This window comes from Sapajus apella, unplaced genomic scaffold (genome assembly GCF_009761245.1).
Source record: "Sapajus apella isolate SASKATOON/1434 unplaced genomic scaffold, GSC_monkey_1.0 scaffold29, whole genome shotgun sequence".
Taxonomy (NCBI): Eukaryota; Metazoa; Chordata; class Mammalia; order Primates; family Cebidae; genus Sapajus; species Sapajus apella.
Genome location: NW_022436969.1, coordinates 19,148,058 through 19,170,506, shown reverse-complemented (window position 1 = coordinate 19,170,506; position 22,449 = coordinate 19,148,058). Strand labels below are relative to the sequence as shown.

General features: G+C 45.1%; 1 protein-coding gene across 16 annotated transcripts in view; it reads right to left on the bottom strand.

The window, feature by feature from the left end:
• The window catches only part of PTPRM (protein tyrosine phosphatase receptor type M), an 816,519-nt gene that overhangs the window by 4,048 nt on the left and 790,022 nt on the right, over positions 1-22,449 (bottom strand). For all 16 annotated transcript variants that reach the window (XM_032293498.1, XM_032293499.1, XM_032293487.1 and 13 more), the window contains 4 exons: positions 21,736-21,867; positions 17,861-17,986; positions 15,389-15,552; positions 8,820-8,955 (listed from right to left, as the gene is read on the bottom strand). In XM_032293498.1, coding sequence (XP_032149389.1) covers positions 8,820-8,955; positions 15,389-15,552; positions 17,861-17,986; positions 21,736-21,867 — 558 coding nt within the window. The remainder of the gene's footprint in view (positions 1-8,819; positions 8,956-15,388; positions 15,553-17,860; positions 17,987-21,735; positions 21,868-22,449) is intronic.

The window sequence follows — 22,449 nt, the reverse complement described above, 5'->3', positions numbered from 1 at the left end:
AATAACAAACATTTTACAGCCTGTGATTTCCCTTAACCAGACCACTTTTTCCATACACAATGCCAATAAAGGTAAAGTATTTCTTTTTAACTGGAAAAAGTTATTACTTGCCCTAGGCAAAATTATATTTCTGATTATTTCTGATTCATATTCTAGTATTTATTATTTCAGGGTTTGATACTTTTATTTTTAGAATATTTAAAAGAGATAATTTGAATTTCAAAATTCCAAAAGGCCATGTTGTCAGATCACCAGGCAACATATTGGCTATGAAGTGCTCCCATCATTTCTGTGCTTTTGTGAATCACAGGAGCAATTTTTTTTTATAATGGAAATCTACATGATCCAATCCCTTACTGCATAAAAATGATTTTATACGAGCCTAAATGTGCAATTAATTTCAGTGACTACTTGGAGCCATCCTTTTAACATATTAAAATGCACCTAGTGGGGAGATGTGGCTGCTGCCCTCAGGCCACAACACAGGCTGGAAACTCAGGAGGGATTTTGAGCTTCGCTGCTAAGGAGCTGCTGCTTGGAAGTCACCGAAGCTGCCCTGTCTCAGGCATGGCTATAATTTTCAAAACCAATTCTCCCACTCCTGCCTTATCCTTCCTGAGCAAGCGGCCAGTCCCCATAGATTCCATGATGACTGGTTTCTGAATCAGAAAAATAAGGGGAAGGAGAAGGAAGACCATAGATTGCCGTGTCCCCTCCCCCAAGCACCTGGGTAAATGCCTGAAATCTTCCTACAGTGGAAACTGATTACATTTGATCACCAGGTCCAGGCCTGCCTTCTGCAGTTTCCTGTCTTAGCTCACTCGCTTTTGAACAGTGTAATTAAGCCACGTAAGCCATCCCTGTACTTCAGGGCAAAAAGGAACATTTATGCTTTGGTCCTGAGTGCTCCAATTTGGGAGACATTAGCTGGCTTCAGGCATGAAGAGGTTTCCTGAGTAGGGGCTCGGATGGGAGCCTGGCCGGGTCCTCCTCACATCCTCAGGTCAGACTGTAACCAGGGCGACCTGCTGCTATTCCTCACCAAGGCCCCTGACATTGGCTCCGCTCCTGATCAGACTTCCTATCCCTATGAAGGGGAGAAAGCAAAATCTACAAGGGAGCTGGAAACTGAGGTTGCTTGGTGAGGGCATCACGAGGCCTGCACACCACCCGGCAGTGCTGGGCGCTTCCTTCAGGGGCCCGAGCCCTGCCTTTGTCTGTGCCAGCATGGGCACTCCAAACACCACGTCAATGGCCTCCGAAGATTCAAAGAGAACAGCCTCCACCACTGACCTGGGGCAAGCCCCTTCTCCCCACTGCACCGGCTTCTGAAACTAAGGCAGGCTCCTCGATTTTGGCTGGACTCTGTACTGACAGATCCTTCGGGCTGGAAAAATCCTTCTGCCAAAAAGGCAGGGTGGGCCCCATGAGTGTGGCGGGATCCCTCAGTTCAGTGTTACCAGCCAGGTCGTGGCCAACCAGTCTGTGCCAAGGAGACAAGTAAATTCACATCCCCGCTCAACGAGACGGCAGCATATCTCTGGAATGATGAGTGAGTCTTTCCTTTCATCTCTATCTTTAAAATATATAGGTAGAACTTTCTTCACCAAAGCCCCCCGCAAAATCCATGCCCAGTTCCTTATTGAGGCCCTGCCAAGCACAGCCACAACCTCCCCTAGGATGGAGAGAGCAGCAAGGGGTGACTCAGGTTGGACTCAGGTCTGGCTGCAGAGAAGAATGGTTCAATCACTCAGCAAATGTTTACTGGGCAGCTCCTGAGGGCCAGGTGCTCAGCTGGTGCTGAGTGTGGGAGGCAGGCCAGGCAAGTGGAATCTGGGGTGGGGGAGAAGGGATGGGGTATTAGCAAAAATCATTACAAACCTTCCTCAAGAGTGCAGGAAGACTGACCAGGGGAGGGTTCAAGGTGCCTGGAGTGTGGATGGGGGACCCGAGCTCACCCCTGATTCCCACTCAGCTCCTGCACTCACCACCCCAACACACACACACACACGTGCACAGCCTGATAGACAGCCTGCAAATTGCACAGTGAGAGCTACTGAGGGACAGCCCACTCACACCAGTTGGTGGCATAAGGGTGAGAGCTGTGGGCCCCACACCACGTTACATTTTGCAGGTGAGTCAGTTGCTGGCTTATTCAAGGGGAGGTGAGGCTGAGTCCGGTGGGTCAGCTCTAAGTTACAGAGGGGGCAACTTGAAACTGTACAGTAGGCCCGCAGATCGGGACAGGGCCTGGCTCTGGTGTAAGTGGGATGGAGGGGGAGGGGGCAGACAGGCTGTGAACACAGCCGCAGTGGCACTGCAGGGAAGGGAATGGCCTACTGACCCTCCCACACCAACTTTCTCAGCCCTGTGGCACGTCCATCCCACCTGGCAGGGGCTCCATCCCAGAGCCTTTGGCTGAAGTGGGCTGGGGCAGGCCTGTACACTGGTATTTCTGAAAGCTCCCCTGGGGAGGGGGGGATTCTCATATGCAGCCTGGGCTGAGTGAGAGTCTAGAGCAGACACGGTTCTTAAGCTGGACTACACATGAGAATCACTGGGGGCTTTTAACACTCAGCTGCTGCAGCCAGGCCCCTGACCAACTGAATCCGTCTCTGAGTGGGCCCAGGGATCAGAATTTTTCTAAAGCTCCCAGGTGACTTCGATGTACAGCCAGGCTTGAGAACCACTGAGCACACTTTCTTTCTTTAATCCTTTTTTTTTTTTGAGATGGAGTCTCACTGTGGCACAATCTCAGCTCACTGCAACCGCCGCCTCCCGGGTCCAAGTGATTCTCCTCCCTCAGTCTCCCCAGTAGCTGGGACTACAGGCATGTGCCACCACACCTGGCTAAATTTTTTTTGTATTTTTAGTAGAGATGGGGTTTCACAATGTTGCCCAGGCTGGTCTCGAACTCCTGACCTCGTGATCCACCTGCCTCAGCCTCCCAAAGTGCTGGGATAACAGGCGTGAGCCACCACGCCCAGCCTCTTTTCTGAATCTTACAAAGCAACTGGCGGTGGGCGGGGCTGTTCCTGTTATACCTGGTTTGAGATGAAGCTTGCACACAGATAGGGCTCTGTCCTATTCCTAGGTCCCCTACACTAACCTGTGCCCTCTTTCTCCCATCGCGAGAGCACGCACTGCTTTACAACCCTTTACCCTGGGTTTCTCCTGGCAACTCAGTAACAAATCAACCCAGGGAGGGGTTCCGACCATAACTTTCCTCCTGGCGCCCACCCTTTCAGACTCCCAGGCAGGTCGGGACTGCCTGACCAGCTACATTCTATTTGGAATTTTCATCTAATGCCTTTTAGTTGTTGATTTTTTTCCCTTGTCTTTTCCATCCGTCATGAACCCTGAGAGCCCACTGGTGTCTAGCCTCTAGGCTGGGAAACAGCTTGGGGGGGGCTCCTTGTGGGGTGGTTGCACATCAGCGGGCTTGGAGCTGGGAGTCGAGATTTGGAATCTGGATTCGGCTTGCATGGATGATGAAACTCTAGGCTTATCTGTAAAGGGAGTGCAGCGGCAGCACCTCCCCCAGCTTTGTGAAGGTGACTGAGTATAAGGAGATCACTCATGAGATGTGTTCTATAAACAGTAAAGTCCTGTAGGATTCTATGAACAGTATTCTTCTTTGTTGTTTTTAATGTGGCTTTTTAAAAAATGACAGCTTTATTGAGATATAATTAATATACAATAAAATTGCCCCCTTTAAAGGATACAGTTGTTAAATAAAATTCATGGGAGGGCACTGTTTGGATGAGGCCCCGACAGACTAGACCAAACCAGCACGGAGTCCCCTGTACTAGGTGCTGCATCTCCATCCGGCTGAACTTTGAAATAGGGCAGCTTTCCAAACATCAACAGATGTGCAGCAACCAGTCAGAAGTGGCCTGTTTTTCCTCAGCTGCCATAATAAAGAAGTCCCTGGCCGGATGCCATGGCTCACGCCTGTAAACCCTGCACTTTGGGAGATCAAGGCAGGTGGGTCACAAGGTCAGGAGATCGAGACCATCCTGGCCAACATGGTGAAACCCCATCTCTACTAAAATACAAAAAATCAGCCAGGCGTGGTGACATGCACCTGTAGTTCCAGCTACTCAGGAGGCTGAGGCAGGGGAATTGCTTGAACCTGGGCAGCAGAGGTTGCAGTGAGCGGAGATCACACCACTGCACTCCAGTCTGGTATCAGGGCAAGATTCAAAAAAAAAGTCTCCTCTGTTTTAACTCTATGATGGAAGGAAGTTTGAAACGATTTGCTTTCTGTTCCCTGTTTCTGCCTTCTCAAGCTCTTTTCTGCCTATAAAGCAGCCTCCTCTGCTCAACTCATCGGACCACCCGTTCTATTTTACAGAATGACATGTTGCCGGATTCTAGGATCACTAACACTAGCCAATTAGATCTGTAAATTAAAGTTGCTGTAATTTTGTCTTTTAACACAGTTCAGTGGTTTTCAGTATATTTACAGAGTTGTCCACAATCTAAGTTTAAAACATTTTCATCACCTCAGGAAGAAACCCTGTGCCTATCAGCAGTTACCCCATCTCCCTCTCCCCCAGCCCTCAGCAACCACCACTCCACTTTCTGTCTCACGGATTTGTCTGTTCTAAACATTTCAGACAAGGAATCTTAAAATATGTGGCCTTTTCTGACTGGCTTAGTATTCTTTCTTTTTTTTCGAGAAGCAGTCTTACTCTGTCACCCAGGCTAGAGTGCAGTGGCATAATCTCATCTCATTGCAACCTCTGCCTCCTGGGTTCAAGTGATTCTCCTGCCTCAGCCTCCCAAGTAGCTGGGATTACGGGCATGTACCACCATGTCTGGCTAATTTTTGTATTTTTAGTAGAGATGGGGTTTCACCATGTTGGTTGGCCAGGCTGGTCATGAACTCCTGACCTCAGGTCATCTGTCCACCTAGGCCGCCCAAAGTGCTGGGATTACAGGCATGTGCCACCATACCTGGCCAGGCTTAATATTCTTATTCCCACTTTACAGGTGAGAAAACTGAGGTTCAGGGAGGACTTCTGCATCTCCAGTGAGTTCTGAGCTCCATGAGGGAGAGGCCATATCTTCTACTTCTCTTGCATCATGCCCAGTGATACTGCACATAGAACAGAGGCTGAGAAATATGTGCAGATGGCATGGAACGGACCAAGATAAGACACAGGCCAGGCACCATGGCTCAGGCCTGTAATCCCAGCATTTTGAGAGGCTGAGGCAGGAGGATTGCTTGAGGCCAGGAGCTTGAGACCAGCCTGAGCAACACAGCAAGACCCCATCTCTAAAAAAAATAAAAATAAAAAACCAGCTAGGCATGGTGGGGCATACCCCTGTAGTCCCAGCTACTTGGGAGGCTGAGACGGGAGGATGGCTTGAGCCCAGGGGGGTTTGAGGCTGCAGTGAGCTATGATTATCCCACCACACTCCATATTAAAGTGTGTAATTACCTGCAGAGGCAGCTTTGCCAGCCCTGCCCAAGGCATTTGGGTAAATGATGGGGCCAGTTGCTCACTTCCTGGGTAGTGCACTAAACTGTGGGGGGAGTCTTCCAAAGTTCCAACCACCTCACAGGGGACACTATGTTTCTTTAGGCACGATCTGCCCCTAAAGGCCATTTCTATGTTAAAACAGAGGCCTGGGAACTTCAAAACCATTAAGGAGGGCAAAGGTGAGAGGGGCGCTGTCAGCATGAAGAGAGGAGCTGCCAGCATGGGGCAGCCGCCTTCCTGCAGCCTGAGTTGCTTCAAAGGGGCTCAGGGGCCAGGACCCCTTCTGAATCTAACTAGGCGAGTTGTAGGGAATCTCAGGCTGTGTTGTCCCTGTCCTCCCTCTGGGGACGCCGTTCTTTGATGGGGACTTGAGGTTGGCTGAAGAGATGGATAACTTAGAAGCAGAGCTGAAAAAGGGGTCAGGAAAAATGCAGCTGCCCCTGCTGGATACAGAAAAATCTAGTCTTGTATTAGAAACTATTTTGCCTCCCGGCAATCCACTGGCTTTTCTCCAGAGCCCCCAAAGCTAAAAATTTGCAGAAATACATCTTCAGGGCTTTCTGGATCTCCCTGGAGAGTACCATGCTTCAGCATGAACTGATTAATCTTCCCGCTCAGAAGCAATTTAGGAAAATCAGAGCTGCAAAGGGAGATGGAGAGGGACACAGTGCCCTTCTCTGTGCATTCACCTGCCCTGGCAGGGCGGGTAGAGCTGTAGCATTTGCCTGTTCTGAACAGGAGGGACCATGCAGGATGCAGCTGTGCATGCGATGCATGAGACCTGGCCGGGTGGGTGAGGGCCCCTCTACTGCGCATGCTGGGAAGCACCCCCAGGGCTGTCTCTCACATGCTCACCATCCTCTGAAGACGCACCTAAGACTCAGTACACTGCCCTTTTCAGCTGCTGGCACAACATTTTGTGCTCAGGACACACTGGCCTCAGGTGGCCTGTGATGCCCAATAAAACCACAGACTTTATCACCCTGACCTAAGTTAATTAACTCTCTCAGCCAACATACACAGCTATCAACACCAAACTAAACAGAAGCTGTATTTACAGGAAAAGCCAAGTGACAACAGGTTCTAGTCAGTTCTGGAAGCTTCAAACCCACCGAAAAGAGCGTGGTGACTTTTTTCTCTGTCACGAGATATTATCTAATCCCTGCTAACAGTCGCTGTGACAGATATGTCACATAGTTTTCTCAAGAAATCGCAAAACTTTCTCACATTTCTCAGACCCTGACCTTACCCTCCAACTGGGGCTGACCTCTGGAGGGCTGGACACTCAGGAATCCCATCTTCTCCATTAGAATGACACATAACTACACAAAGTCCTAAGTTATTATAGGATCGTGGGCTGGGACCACAAGCTCCCTTCTGGTTCAGCCACCTAAGCCTCCATTTATTTCATGAAAAATCACCCCTGTCCTGTAGCGTGCACCACTGATTTGGAAAAAGCTCCATCACTCCTGCCCGTAAAACCTGGTCAGTGATGAAAGCCGCAGCCAGAGCCATTAGAGGAAAGGCCTGGAAGGGTCTGTTTCTAATGATCTGCTTAATTCAGGCCGCCGTGAGAGGGAAGTGACCTTTTTTTTTTATCAAGGTCAGCTGTGCCCAAGTACCAACCAGAGTCTCGAGGCTGCACACCTGTCCCTGAATTAGTGAGGTTAAATACCGCATGCAGCCACAGTCACAGTGTTTCATTTGTACATTTGTTTCTATCCTCTGCCGACAGCATGGATACTCAGCTCAACTGCCTCCATCCTGGAAGATTGGGACTTCCTTGGCGGTAGAACTCATTACCATTCAGGTGGCGCTGCAGGGAGGGAGACGGCCCTAGCAAAGCCCCACACTGGCCTTTCCGCTCACGCACAGGAACTCCGTTACTATGTCCAGAGCACTTACAGCCCTTCTGCCAGGCCACTGATGGCATCACGTCCAGCAGACTCCTACACTCTACAACCACCTCTCCCCTTTGCAATTTCAAAAACACTTTCACATCTCTCTGCACACTGGACACCTCAATGAGCTCATGGTATCCCTTGTTTACAAAACTAAAACCTAAGGGAGTTAAGTGATTTGCTCAAGGACACTTAAATGACAAAGCTAATGTGTTTGAGGTCACCTAACTAGAATTAGTAGCAGAGTTGTGACTAGAATTTGAATGTCCATGGGCTCCCCATAGGGTGTGGGGGGGGAGGAGTCTGGGGAGCATGGTCCTTTCTGCCCCTTCTAGAAGCCAACATGCTAACAGCTGATGGGTGAGAGCATGTGCCTAGCCAAGTCTGTGTGCCGAACTCCCTGACCAGCAGCCATGTTTCTTGGAAATGGAGCAGCTCATCGGGCATGAGACGTGTATGTGGGGAAAGTGGATGCCCTGGAGAGTGGTTCGTGCGGAGTGGGACACATTTGGGAGCTGGCTGTCATTGGTCACTACTGTTAGCCAGCCCTGAGCACTGTTATTACGACCTCTTAAACTGCATGGGGACCACAGCCCCTTCCTCAGCTTCAGCTTGACTCTCAGCTCCCTCTTTAGTCACTTTAATTTTTAACATTAGCCCCAGCGCTGTGATGCTGCGGACCTGGAAACACTGGCTTTGGAGCTTGTCACATTGACCATCTCTCCTCCCTCTCCTGCCCCCAAGCCATTTTCCAACCTTGGATTAGTTCTGCTGTCTCCTTCAGATCCTTCCTCCACTCACAGAGAAGTGCAAAACCCTAATGTAAAAGCTTCCTCCTTTAAGCTGTTCTACTATTCTTGAGTCACGGTGGTTGGCATTTCAACAGCTCCACATAAAAAGAGATTTCATAAAATACTCTAAGAAAATAATTGCACATAGTCCTTTGTTTCTCATCTCCTTTAATCCTTTTCTCAGATATGGCCACTATAATTAAATCCAATATTCTGGATGTCAAACTGAAATCCACAGCTTTGATAAATATTAGGCGATTAAGCTATTTATAAAATATATAATTTGAAAATCTGGCATTTCACGTACTATGATTATTCCTTCTCCATGAAGAATAAGTGCTTAGCCACGTGGAAGGTGCTGCCAGGGAGGGAAGTTAATAAGGATGCTCACTTGTGAGTTTCGGCTATTTCCGCATTTCAAATGAGATGGAGACAAAGTTTCCCCATGAGAAACAAAGAGAGGAAGAGGGAGAAAAAGAAAGAAGGAAAAAAGCCCTACAAGCAAAGTGACTACATTGTGCTTCTGAAAATGGGTCTCTTCCTCTATGCATCAGTTTCTGTGCAAAGTTGGGAGCTGGCGTGGATTCTAATGCTAACAGGGTGTCTCAGGGCACAGCTCAGAGGGGGTGTACTACCAGGAGGTCGACCATGTTGGGCTTGTTGTTCCTCAGCGTCTTCACAGCGTGGAAGACGTCCACGGTTCTCTGGTGCCGGAGCATCTCGCAGACGATGCTGATGGCGCAGAATGTCCCACTGCGGCCTCCCCCGTTCCTGTCATGAAAGAGATCAGATGGTTGCACTCGATTTGTCTTTACACTGCATCTTGCAAACACTAGAGGAAACAAGCTGTGGAAACCCTGGTGAACCAGTAACAACAAAGGCCTCTGAGGCTGAGGGACCTCTTACCTGGGCAGATTCTTTTAATTAAAGCAAATAGAGCAAGTCATCCGCAATGTTTGGCCACAGGTCACCTGACTGGAGAGCCTTTCCCAGCTCAGCTCAGCCCTGATCATTCTCTGAGACAGCACTTCCTTCAGCGTTATAGGCCCATGGTAGAAAATTTTCAATGAACTTCATCTAGGGTCTGCCAGGAAACTTGGTGTGACAAGTAAGGGTTATGTTCAAAGATGTAACTGGCCTTTAAAAACATCCATTTGCATTTCAATATTTATCTATAAAACACAGAGGCTCTTTTTAAAGAAAACTTTTTACTTTGAACCCATTTTAGATGTGCAGAAAAGTTGTAAAAATATCATAGAGAATTCTCTTGCATATGTAAGTTCCCTGATGTGAACACCTTACATGAATACAGCACACTGCGCAAGCCAAGAACACAGTGCCGGCACAATAATATTGACTAAACCACAGACTGCAGTCACATCTCACTAGTTCCTCCACGGATGTCCTTTTTCTGGTCCAGGATCCAATCCATTCTTGCATGCAGTCGTCCTGTCTCCTTCGTTTCCTTCCATCAGTGACACTTCCTCAGTCTTTCCTTGTGTTCCCTTGACCTTGACACTTTTGAAGAGCACGGATCAGTGATTTTGTAGAATATAAAGAACGTAGAATGCAGAAGTAGAAAGTGGCTGTCGTCCCCAGCTGCAATCTGAGAAGTGATTACAAACTACAGCATGTAGACCATCCCTTCATTTGGGGTTGTCTGGTGTCTTCTCATGACTGGAAACAAGGCCATGCATTTCGGTAACAAGAGATGAGAGGGGATGTTTCCTCCTCCCAGGGGTTCAGGATGTCCATCTGTCTTACTACTGGTGATGTTAACTTGCTCACTTGTTAAGAGTGTGTCTGCCAGATGTTCTCACCGTAAAGTTATCATCTTTCTCTTTGCAGTCAATAAGTATCTGGAGGGAAGATATTTTGGGACTATGCAAATATCTTATTTCTCCTCAAAGTTTTGCCCACTGATTTGAGCCTCTGTTGGTCGATCTTGTCTGCAACAATTAATTATCACTATGGTGTTTGCCTAATGGTGATTTCCTGTTTCCCTCTCTTTCAACATTCTAACCTTAGAAAGAGGCGTCTCTTCTTCCCCATTAAATTATGTATTTGCTTATTTATTTTATGATTTATTTCAGTGTGAACTTATACTATGAGCTAGAATCCAGTGGTACTAATACTGATTTTGTTCATGTTGTTCCAGCTTTGGCCAGTGGGAGCTCCATTAGGTTGGCTCTGTGTTCCTTCCTGACAAGCCCCCAACCTTTTTTGAGTATTTCTTTACCTTCTGCGACCACATGATGTTTCAGGCTCATCCTGCACTGTCCCTGCACCAACTCCGCAGTCACTCTCTCCTCAAGGAGACAAGGGACCTTTTTTGTTTTTAAACACAGTATAACTATCATACCTAAAATAGTAAACATTACTGTTTTAAAATAATCAAATTTCTGGTCAGTGTTCTAATTTCCCAGATTGTTTATTACAGCTGCTTTTTAAAAAATCCACATCTAGGCAAAGTCCACATTGGATTTGGTTGGTATGTCTTGCAAACTTATTTTAATCTGTGAGTTCATCTTTGCTCTCTTTTTTCTTGGGAATTGATTTGTTGAGGAAACAAGGCCATCTGTTCTGTAGAGAGTGACGCATTCTAGATTTTTCTCATTCGTTGGATCTCTGTGATATGATTTAACATGCTGCTTTCTAACCCTGTATTTCCTGTAAATTGGTAGGTCGTTCCAGGGCTTGGTAAGAATTCAAGATTTATTATTTATACAAGGATGCTTAAAGTATACTTTTATTAGGAAGCAAGCCAAAAATATCCAGTTGTCCCTTGTTTTGTGGTTTTAAGTGTGATCACTGTGTTTGGATATCAGCCTGAGCACCCATTATGAAATTCCAAATCAGCTTTTCAACTAAAGTATAATACATCTATAATAAAGACCATGAATGGTAAGTAGATATCTCTGTAACCACCGATTCAGAACAAGATAAAAACCATGGTCAGTCCCCAAGAGGCTCCCTCATAATACCATCAGTATCACCAAAGATAATCCTGTTTTTTTTTTTTTTGAGATGGAGTCTTGCTCTGTCGCCCAGTCTGGAGTGCAGTGTCGCAATCTCGGCTCACTGCAACCTCCGCCTCCCGGGTTCAAGTGATTCTTCTGCTTCAGCCTCCTGAGTAGCTGGGACTACAGGCGCACAGTACCATGCCTGGCTAATTTTTTTATTTTTAGTAGAGATGGGGGTTTTACCATATTGGCCAGGCTGGTCTTGAACTTCTGACCTCACGATATGCCTGCCTCAGCCTCCCAAAGTAATATGATTACAGGCATGAGCCACTGCTCCTGGCCAAGATAATCCATTCTTAAGTCTAGCATCATCAACTGCTTTTGCCTGTTTTTCAACTTTGTGTAAATGGGACCATACCGTATGTCTTCTTCTGAGACTGGGTTATTTCATTCTGCGTTGTCTACATGAGAATCACCCATAGTGTTGTAGCGGTAGTTTATTCTTTTATATTGCTAAGAAGAATTCTGCTGAATGAATATACTACTGTACAATTTATCCAACAGCTGATGAATGTTTGGGCTGTTTCCAGTTTTTAAATATTATGACTAAACCTTCGATAAGCTTATCTTTCGGTAGATGATGTATTTCGGCAGTCATTTCTCTAAGAACAGAAGAGCTCAGCCTCAGTGTGTGTATATGTTTAGCTTTAGGAAATGCTGTCAGTTCCCAAATGGCTGTACAGTATTTACTTCCTTCTTACTGTGTATAAGAGTTCCAGTTACTCCACAGCTTCACTAACACTTGGGACTATAATTTATTTGTCTTTAAAATTTCAGCCATTCTGGTGAGTACATAGTGGCTATCTGATCCTGATTTGAATATGGATTTCCCTAAAAACTAATAATGTTGACTAACTTTGCTATGTTCACCGGCTATTTGGGACACCTTTTTTTTACTTCAATGAAGTACCTATCAAGTTTTCTGCCCATTTAATAAGCTGAGTTGTCTATCATTTTCCTTTTGGCTTGCAGTACAGCAGTTCTTAGACACTGTGGCCCTAGATGTATTATGAAACTCTCCTCCCACTGTCTTGCTTTTTCACCCTCTTATTGAAGTGCTTTGATGAAGAGAACAGCTTAATTTTAATGAAGGTCCAATTTGTCAGTATTTCTTTTAAGGCTAGTGTTCTGTTGAACAAATCTACCTGCAGTCATGAAGATTTTCTCCTATGGTTTCTTCTAGAAGCTCTGTTGTTTCACTTTCCCCTTTTGGTCTACCATCTGTCTGGAAGGGGTTTCTGTACACAGAGTGAGGGGGACCACTGTGTCCAGACAGCCTTCCCCACCTGCTGCAGTGCTGTGTTGCAATCTTTGTTGTAAGTCAGGTGATGCTGAGGTGTGGCTCTGATCCTGGACTGTCTCTTCTGCTAATCAGAAGATCAGCTGTTTTCTATCGTGCACTAACATGACACCGCTTTTCCCATCAGCTTTGCATCTAACGCTTTTAGCAGCTGTTGAAGACCACTGTCTAATCCGTTATTTTCATCAAGAGTTGTAAAGTGTGAAATCTTATTTCTATCCATTTAATCTAGTTTTATTAGCTGGGAGACATGTATAAAGAAAAAACACTCCCTATTTGCATACCTTGAGTATCTGTGGCTCAAGGAACCAACCATTCACTTCAAAGCACCTCCATCTTGTCTCAGGCGGGAACTCTCCACCCACAGCCATTAGGTGGCGCTACACTACACTGAATGCCATGCTCTTGCCTCTGAGAGGAACACTGCAGTGGTTTCAAAGCATTCTTTCCTGGCCAATACTGGGGGATGCCAATGTATACTAACTTTGTTCTTTATAGCTAAAAAAAAAAAAAAAAAAAGAAAAAACCCTTAGATTTAGACATAAAAATGTAAACAAAAATAAACATTCTCACCAGGCCTGGGTCTCATGCCCACCTTGATGCTAAGAGAGCAAGAGGCAGCCCCACAAGAACCAAGGCAGGGCTTTAGAAAGGGGATAATGTTCCAAAGAATAATCAAAGTTCTCTCAGCAGAAAATGTAAGCGATGCTGCACAAGCAGGGGAGAAGAAACAATGGACGCCTCCCTCCCACCATCCACTGCGAAGAACAGCCGATGGTTTTAGGTTTTACATGAATTAGCAATGTCACTGTTGAGTTCTGTGGTCATAGCTGTCTCTGGGAAGAGTGTTGTTGACAAGGTGCAGTGATTTAAGGGGTCTTTATGTCTTCCTCTTAGGCCTGTCCTGGTGCCTCAACTTCTTCTAGTCACTAGTAACTTAGTGCTGTGGGTTAAAGCACGGACCCTTTTAGAAAGCTACTAATCCCAACGGGGAAGATGCATTACACGTCTAGCTCCAGATGCTGGGGCTCTCCAGATGCAGGCATGGGTATCTGCAAACTATTTTTAGTATTTTAGAAAAACCTGACATATCTGATAGAAACAAACGACGATGTCAATATTCTTTGCTGGGATTGTATCATCTCAGTGTGAGCCTTTTATTCTCATCAGAGGTTGGATCTGGATTGAAGAGAAATAAAAATAGGGATGTGGACTGCTAAGGAATTTTTTTGTGATTTTGTTGATGGTGATTTTCTAATGCACTGGGTTCCTGAGAATAAAGGGGGATGACAGCAACCAGAGAAAGGTGAGGTTAATAAACTCCTTTTTAGAGGACAAAAGATTGGCCAAGACCATCCTAGCCATGGTGAAATCCCATCTCTATTAAAATACAAAAAATTAGCTGGTCATGGTGGTGCGCGTCTCTAGTCTTAGCTACTCAGGAGGCTAAGACAGGGGAATTGCTTGAACCCGGGAGGTGGAGGTTGCAGTGAGCTGAGATCCTGCCACTACACTCCAACCTGGCAATAGAGCAAGACTCAGTCTCAAAAAAGAAAAAAAAAAGATTGGAACTTCTGGTTGAGGACAAGTGTGGGTGGGTAGGTTCCTAAGGCTCTTTCCAAGGGAAAATCAGTTTCCTGCAGGATGAGACACTACCGCGTTTTGATTGTTGAGAGGCAGGCAGAGTCCTGGGCTTCCAGGGAGACCTCCAGGAAGACCTAGCAGGACCAGGGTAGGAAGCAGCATTGCATCAGAGAAGGGCACTGACTGGAGAGTAACCCAAGCCCTGAGCCAGGTCTGCAATTTTAACTAGGCTTGATCTACCCAGCGTAAAATTTTATTTTGCCTTCAATTTAAGAGAGATCTCATTGTGTACTTCTAATGTACTTCACTGAAAAGCGATATACGCTTATATTTTAAATTTCCACAAATTCTCTAAACGTCTTCTTTAACTGCCATGACTTTTAAATTGCCTGTTCCATTAAGCCGATTCCAGCTGGTTGATTAGCTACATATCACTGCCCATGAGAAAATGCAGGTGAAAGTGCTTTGAGAAGCATGGCATTCTCTATTCAGTGTCTCTCAACCTTATTATCTCAACACATTGAAATCACCTAGGCATTTCAAAAACACCCATGTCTGGGCCCCACTCCCAGATATTTTGATTTAATTGGTTTGGGTGTGGCCTGGGTGTGTTTTTTTTTTTTTTTTTTTTTTTTCATTTAAAACTCCCCAACATCTCAATGTGCAGGTAAGGCTGGGAGCCATGTGTAGCAGGGTGCCCACATTTAGCACCTGCAAAACCTGCTGGCCTGGAAGCCCCATTTTCGGGACACTGGCTGTAACCAAATCCTCCCAATATACACATTCTCCTAAAAAGAATGTGCATGCGCACACACACACACCAGTTCCATTAAGACCTCTGATATGATTTCCAATAGAATAATCAAGTAATGTGATGGTAAACTGGCTTTGGCTGGTGAGAAGGAGTCCCAAGTTGTAGCATTTGTTGATTTCCATGATGTAAATCCTTCTACCATGGATGAATTCAAGTTACCAACAGTTGAAGACCCAGCTCAGAAAATTCCTGAACACATCACAATTAGCTCTCAAGAACCAGTGATTTGTTTTGGTGGGGGAGGGGGTCCTAATCAAAAAGGCCAGTGCTTGCATATACAGCAGTGACACTATCCAAATGCAAAACGTACATATCCTGCTTCCTGTAAAGCCAACTAATCCTTCACTGAGTGTCATGATCACCCCTTCACCAAGACCTCCTTATTTCTTCTCCATTTCTAGTGAAACAAGAGACAGAAATAGGAGGCCAGAGTGAGTGTGGGGTCTGGCCGTTCTGAAACTAAGAGCTCTGCCAAGCACTTACAAGCAGTGCACCACGGTGCGGCCTTCACCGCCGTTGTACTCCTCCTGCCACTTGTCCACCTGGCGAATGAGTTTCAAGAAGGACCGCTTGGACACCGGTGTGTCCCTGTACATTGGCCAGCCCAGGAACTGGAATTGCTGCACCATCCGATATCCATCTTGGGGCTACAAAGAACCAGGCAACAATTAGGGAGTGGAAAGAAAACAGGCATTATTGACGTTACTGAATTCCGGTGGGCTGATTCCACCTACTTGATCTTCCCATTATTAAAGGTGAGTCCTGCCTACAAATTACCCAGGTGGCTTCTGCTGGCCTGAAGAGTTATGGTTTTTAATCTCTAGCAGTTGAAAACAACCAGGTGTTTTAAATGACAGGCCAGACAAATACGAGTGAGGCAGAATGCTTCCCATTCTGCAAAAGCCAAGAGAAAAATAACACAGCGTAAGAACTGACCACATGGTAATGTTAAGTGGTAAAATAACTTCAATTACAGGTAACAATTTATAACCTGGAGATGTCTGTGAGCTCAGTGTGAAGATGAGAACATTGCTTCCTATGAGCATAATATGGTTTTGCTTATTGATGTTCAATCTTGCTAAGATAGCAACAGTTAATTAATCCTTAGTCATAATGAAATGGAATTGCTGAATTCAAAAAAGTGTTACTAAGCTTATGGTAGAAACATAAAAACAGCTATACTCTGGCCATGGCTAAATCACTTGGACTGAATCTTCTGTGGCCTTCAGCGGCATCTGACATGGGTGACACTCTCTTCTTGTCAACACGCTTTCCTCATTGGCTGGTCCTTCTCCCACAGCAGTCCCTCCCTCTCTCTCTGCCTCAGTCTCCCCTTCTCCCAGACCTCTTGCTGACAGAAGCCCCCAAGCTCAATCCTCTTCCTCTTCCTCTTCCTCTCATTTGATTTCATTCAGGCTCATGGCTTTAGACATCACCAATGTCCCAATAAGTCATAAATTTATATTTTCAAAGACCCACCTGATATTCCCACTTAAGGACCTAACAATCACCCCAAGCCTACTGTGTCTACAATTGAGCTCCCGATCCTCTGTCCATGATGCCTCCACCCCCAAACAATCCTGTTACACCAGCAGCCTGGACAACAGCTCAGTCAGTGTCCACTCCATCATCCTAGCTCTCAGGACAGGAACCCTGAGAGTCCCCTCCATTCCCTGGGATCATGCTGGCTCTACCTGCAAAAAAGATCAGAACCTCCCCCTTCTCATCACCTCCACCCCTGCTCTCTCCCACCTCACCCAGGATGTCTTCTCCCATCACTGTCATTTCTCACAGGGATTATCTCAGCAGCCTCCTCATGCCTCTCTCCTCCAGTCTATTCTCAATGCAGGTGCCAGAGTGCTCCTTTTAAAATGTAAATTACACCATAGGATTCTGGCACTCAAAACCCTGTAATGGCTCCTTATTTCCTTCAAAGCAAAAATCCAAATACTAACAGTGACTGCCAGGCCCTTCCACCCGGGGCCCCTGAGCCACTGTTCTTCCAGGTGAACTGCTCACTCCATCAGCTACTGAGTCTGGGCCATGCCACCTCCTTGCCATCCTAGCACTTACATGCAAGCCCTACCCTGGGGCCTCTGTGCTGACCCGTCTTTCTGCCTGGAAAGCTGCCTCTCCAGAGAGCTGTGGTGCTCCCTGGCCTCCTCCGTCTTGGTTCACGGGGCGCACATGCTCACAACAGAGCTTGCTCCTGCTGAGAAAGGCCCTGGCACTTTCTAACTAACCCCCTGACTTCTTTTCTTGCAGCATTTGTCACTTCCTAACTTACTACATCTATTATTCTATCTGTTATTTATTGTCTGTTTTCTGATACCAATTCTTTGCTTGACCAAATTTTCCCCAGGCTCCTGAACCTTCTCCTAGGCCCATCCATGAACTTGCTTGTAAAATCCAGTTTTGGCAATTTCTGCTAAGTCGCTGTGGCAAGAACCCCCCACCTTCAATATCTGATCACATTTGATATCTGATCAGGTTCCTCATCCTCCACCATCACCCAAGTATGTCTGGTCACCTGGCCTGCCTTCATCAGGAATCCCGTTAGGTCCGTTTAGCCAGAACCCGTCTTACTCTTCTTGATGCCTCCCCTTGGTAATTTTCCATCCACGTCCCCACCCTGGCTGTTGGTTATATACTTGGAGTTGAGCCCACTCTCCCTCGCCCACTGCAAGGTCCTGTGACAGAGGTCCCAGCACCTGTTGTGATGGTCCTGAACAAAGTCTGCCTTACTGTGCTTTAATAAGTATCATTACTTTCTAAACACTGCTCGCATTAGAATGCAAACTCCATAAGGTCAGTAATCTATGGTTTTTTTTTTGGTTCACTGACATATTCCAAACTCCTAGAACAGTGAATGACATGGAGTGAGTACTCTAAACATTCAGTGAGTGAGAAAATAAATGAAACCATAATTGTAAGCATGATAGGCTCATTTCTTACTCTGGCTGCATTGTAAATACGGAATATCCTGCTGATGATGTCCTCTTCTAGATCAGCAGAGACAAATTCCACCTGGATGGGGCCGTGTCTGTGTACTCCATTTTCTGGCCAATACTGTGGACACAACTGAATTCAAAACAAAGAAACAAAGGTTAATTATAAGAGGAAATTTGTTCCTAACAGTTTGGATAAGGGTTAGTATTGATATTTGTAATCTTTTTTTTTTTTTTTCTTTCAAGAGATAGGGTCTCACTCTGTCTTCCCAGGTGGAGTGCAGTGGTGTGATCATGCCTCACTGCAGCCTTGAACTCCTGGGCTCAAGTGATCCTTGAACCTAAACCTCTCAAGTAGCTGGAACCACAGGTGTGCGTTACCAACCTTGGCTAATTTTTGTATTTTGGGGAAGACAGGGATCTCGCTACATTGCCCAGGCTGGTCTTGAACCCCTCTTCTCCAGTGATCCTTCTGCCTCGGCCTCCCAGGGTGCTGGGATTACAGGTGTGAGATGCTGTGTTTGGAGAAATCATTCAGGAATTCCGAGGACTTCACTGACTCCCTTTTTCTTTTCTTTCTCTCTTTTCCTCTCAGCAAGGTAGGCCTTTAGACTGCCTTGCTGGCTGATTCCTCAGCTCCACTTGTCCTTTTCCTAGGACTTTTTCCTTCATTTTCTCAGAAAGAACCTTTAGCCATGAGTAATTCTGCTTTCCAAAGAGTGGATAGCAGTCGCCATGTGCCCTTTTGCATATTGAAAGGAACTCTCATCAGGCCCCGGGGAGAGGTGCCACCCCAGGATGTAAGGTACTCAAGATGGCTACACACCTCTTAATGCCCAAATTGCCATGCTCTGCTAGCTGGGCTTGTGTGGGGATTTAGAATCACCATCGGGAATAAGGCTATTTTGTGACAAGGTTTGGAACCGATAACATTGTTGGGTTGCATTTTCTTGTTCCAGTCCAGACTTTCACAACTCAGATCTAGCAAATCTGTTGTGATAAGAATAAACGCTTTGCTGTTTTACCTGGAAGGAGCCTAACTAAATCAATTTCCTAGAGCCTCAAACTCTAGGTATTGGCGATACTGGGTAACTAGAACTTTTGCATGAATATAAATGCACAACTCAGTGCAGTAGGAGTGGTGCTGGGCATGGTGGCTTATTAGCCAGCACCCCACAAAATTCCTACCCTTGGAAACAGGAAGGAAGAACTGCTAAGATCTTTTCAAAAACCCTTTTAAAGCCCCGAAACTGTAATAGGCATTTAAAGTTTGAAATTACACTTCTTTTGGGACTTATCCCAATCTTTTTTGAGTAGCATCTAACTTTTATCTTTCTCATTTAGCTGAGGGACATTTGGCCTATGGAGAGGCAATGGGAGAACTACTTTATTATACAATCTGTTTCTATATTGGGCCAAGAGCAGAGGAAAAGCACCACCTAGTTTTATGCAGAATGATGTGCCAGAAAGGGAGAATCCACTGGTTTAAATTTCTTTTTCTAAATGATTTCTATTTTCCAAAGGATCTAAAATCTCATTGTCAAAGGTTGCAAAGGTTGATTTATACCTAAGATTGTAGGACAGTTTTCAGTTAGCCGCGTGTCAACCAAAACAGCAATCTCTCTCTGTCTCCATCACAGAACAGTTAAGGTTGGGATTTTATAAGCAAGAATGAAAGTAGGGTAACTAAGGGTGTTTTTTTATGTTAACTAAGCTGATAATATTTTTCAAATTACATTTATTTATTTTTAAATAATGCTTCCATGAAATTTTTCCTTCCTCACCAGCACTTCCTGGTGACAGGTTATAAAACTGCCTTGTCAAATAATAGCATGCTGCTGTTTATTTTCTTTTTGATGCCCCAGGGTACCGACTGTTAAAATTAATAGGCATATGATGGGAAGCCGAGATGTTAATAAAAGCTGTAACATGTACATTTGAACCGTTCTGCCCATTTTTCTACTGCCTGAGCTTACTCTGCTTTCTGCTTGCTTTCTCCATTCAAGCTCCTGACCAAAAGCTCGCCACTTACACCAAAGAAATATGAATGATGTGGGTTGTGCCTGCCTCTTAGCATGTTGCATTCTATGCTCTGCCCAAGTAAACCATGTAGAAAATGGCTTAAATGGTGCATAACACGTCCATGAACCAGACTTATAAATACTTAAAATAGTTGAGTGCTATTCTTGTGCAATTGCAAAGACTTTACGTTCAAATGCTCAGTTTAGTGTTCACTAAAAGACTGAATCCCAGGAGGCTCTTTTCTCTCACTCTGAAAATCAGCTCTGTCTGCTGAATAGAACTGGAGTCTTTTTGTCTCTCCTACCCACAAGCCAGCCAAGGCTTGGTTTGAATCCAGATAGTTCGGGTTGAGAATGCAGCTTTAGAATTCCAATGCAGTTGTTCAAAAAGAACACAGTAGAATCACTGATGTCTTCTTCACTAATATGAACAAAAATATCATTGCATTTCAGAATTTACATTAGAAAAAAAAAAAACACCACAATGATTCTAAATAAGGAAGAAGCCCTTATTCTATAAGTGTCTGTGACTTAAGATTCTAGAATTAGTGAAATTTCAGTCGTGCCACTGTAAGTTAGAAAACTGGGATCCTTGGTTCTATTTTGAGTTGGGTCTTTGAAGCTTCTCAAGTCATGGTGTCTGCTTGTCTTTACAAATGACTGTAATCTAACCTTCTCAGAGCATCAGTGGGGAAGCGTTCTAAAATATTTAAGCTCTTAAGCCAAAAGAACTGGATAAGAACAAAGATTATCATTATTATTTCATTAACTAGCTTTCAGTCGAGAGCTTCAGCTATATAATGCAGTGCCTCCGACATAATTAAAAACCTTATAGAATTGAATGTCCACGCCATTTATGGATGGATGATGGCAAGAAAACAGATTATAGCAAGGAAAAATCCTGCCATCATGTCCAGTTGGGATGCTGAAATGCTTCAGACCTTTTTTATTTTCTAAGAAAAAGAAAGAATTTGTTGTGTCTACTGCATAGGAAATTAATTCAGTTTCAGAACAAGGTTTTTCTTAAAACATGCTAAGGTCAAATTTCCCATAATGCCTACTGTCATGGTGGTTGTCTATGGTTGGTATAGGCACATCCCAAAGCAATAAATTCATCTCCTAAAGGGCCACTGTGCTAATGCTCGCCTAACAACTTCCTTCAAGAAAATGCGTCTAACCCCATTACTAATATTGAGTCATCAACGTCCAATTCTTTCCCTTTCATGTTTAAGAGGAAATAAGCAAAAGCCCCATTTATCATTTCAAACTTCTCTTATCTCCAAGTTCCAGTTTTATTTCACTTTAATATCTTTATCAAAGCATTGAGGAAACTAATTTGTGTGTCTTAAAATTGCTTGCCTGTCTCTGCTGTCACCCTGACACTGTCACCCTGCATTGACGATCTCTACCTGTAGGCTCTCGGTGAGCCATGCCAGGAAGCACACAGCCACTCCAGGAATGTGATCAGCGGCTGTGTCAAATGCTGTCTTCCTGTCTACACTGTCCTCTGGTTTGCCTGCTTTGCTTTTGGCTCTGCAATGTTCAGGTTCCTGCTGAGCTTTGACTTGGTCTATGACCTTGTAAACCTCCAGTGAGTATTTCCATCTTTTAGGAATGGCCCAACTTCTGGCCCTGTCTTGTCCTGTCACCTCAACCATCTATGGTTTCAACCTATATTTCTGGTTTCAACTGACTTTCTAACCCCTAATTCCACCTGATTTTTAACCTTTGTGTTTAGCATCCCCAGTTCTCAACTTCAACTAGCACCAGGGCCTGCATTTCTCAGGTGCAAACAAACTCAGTGTGCAGACGAATTTGACGCTCTGGCACTAGCTCTGACTGTAAGAAGTCTGGGTCTCACCTGGGCAGGATCCACATCATTTAGCATAACTACGGATGTGCAGTGATAATCCAGGACCAGTCTCCAAAAGTCTTTCACTGTGTTTGGCAAAGGATGCTGGGTGACTATAAAAGCTGAAGGCTGTTTGTAGCTCTGCAAACACAAACAAGAATGCTCCAGATATACTCAGGAAAATGGGGAGGGAAGAAGCTAAGTTATTTCATGCGGAAGGAAGCTTGTGGCACGAAACACTGAACATGTTTAACAGTTGTTGAATTCTGTCACCATTGTCAACACCAACATAGACTAAATATAAACTTCTCTGCAGAATAATAGCGATAAAAGTCTGTTTTGATACCAAGAAAGCTTAAATAGTGTCTCTTATCAACTTTTAAAGTATTTCTGGTAGAAAGGCAATATCTAATCTATACACAATTATCTTGATGGAGAAAATTTAACTTTACTTTTAAAATTGAACGTAATTAAAAGTTCTGCTTTTTCTTTCTTTTTTTTTGGGACGGAGTCTCGCTCTTGTTACCCAGGCTGGAGTGCAATGGCGCGATCTCAGCTCACCGCAACCTCCGCCTCCTGGGTTCAGGCAATTCTCCTGCCTCAGCCTCCTGAGTTGTTGGGATTACAGGCACGCACCACCATGCCCAGCTAATTTTTTGTATTTTTAGTAGAGACGGGGTTTCACCATGTTGACCAGGATGGTCTTGATCTCTTGACCTCGTG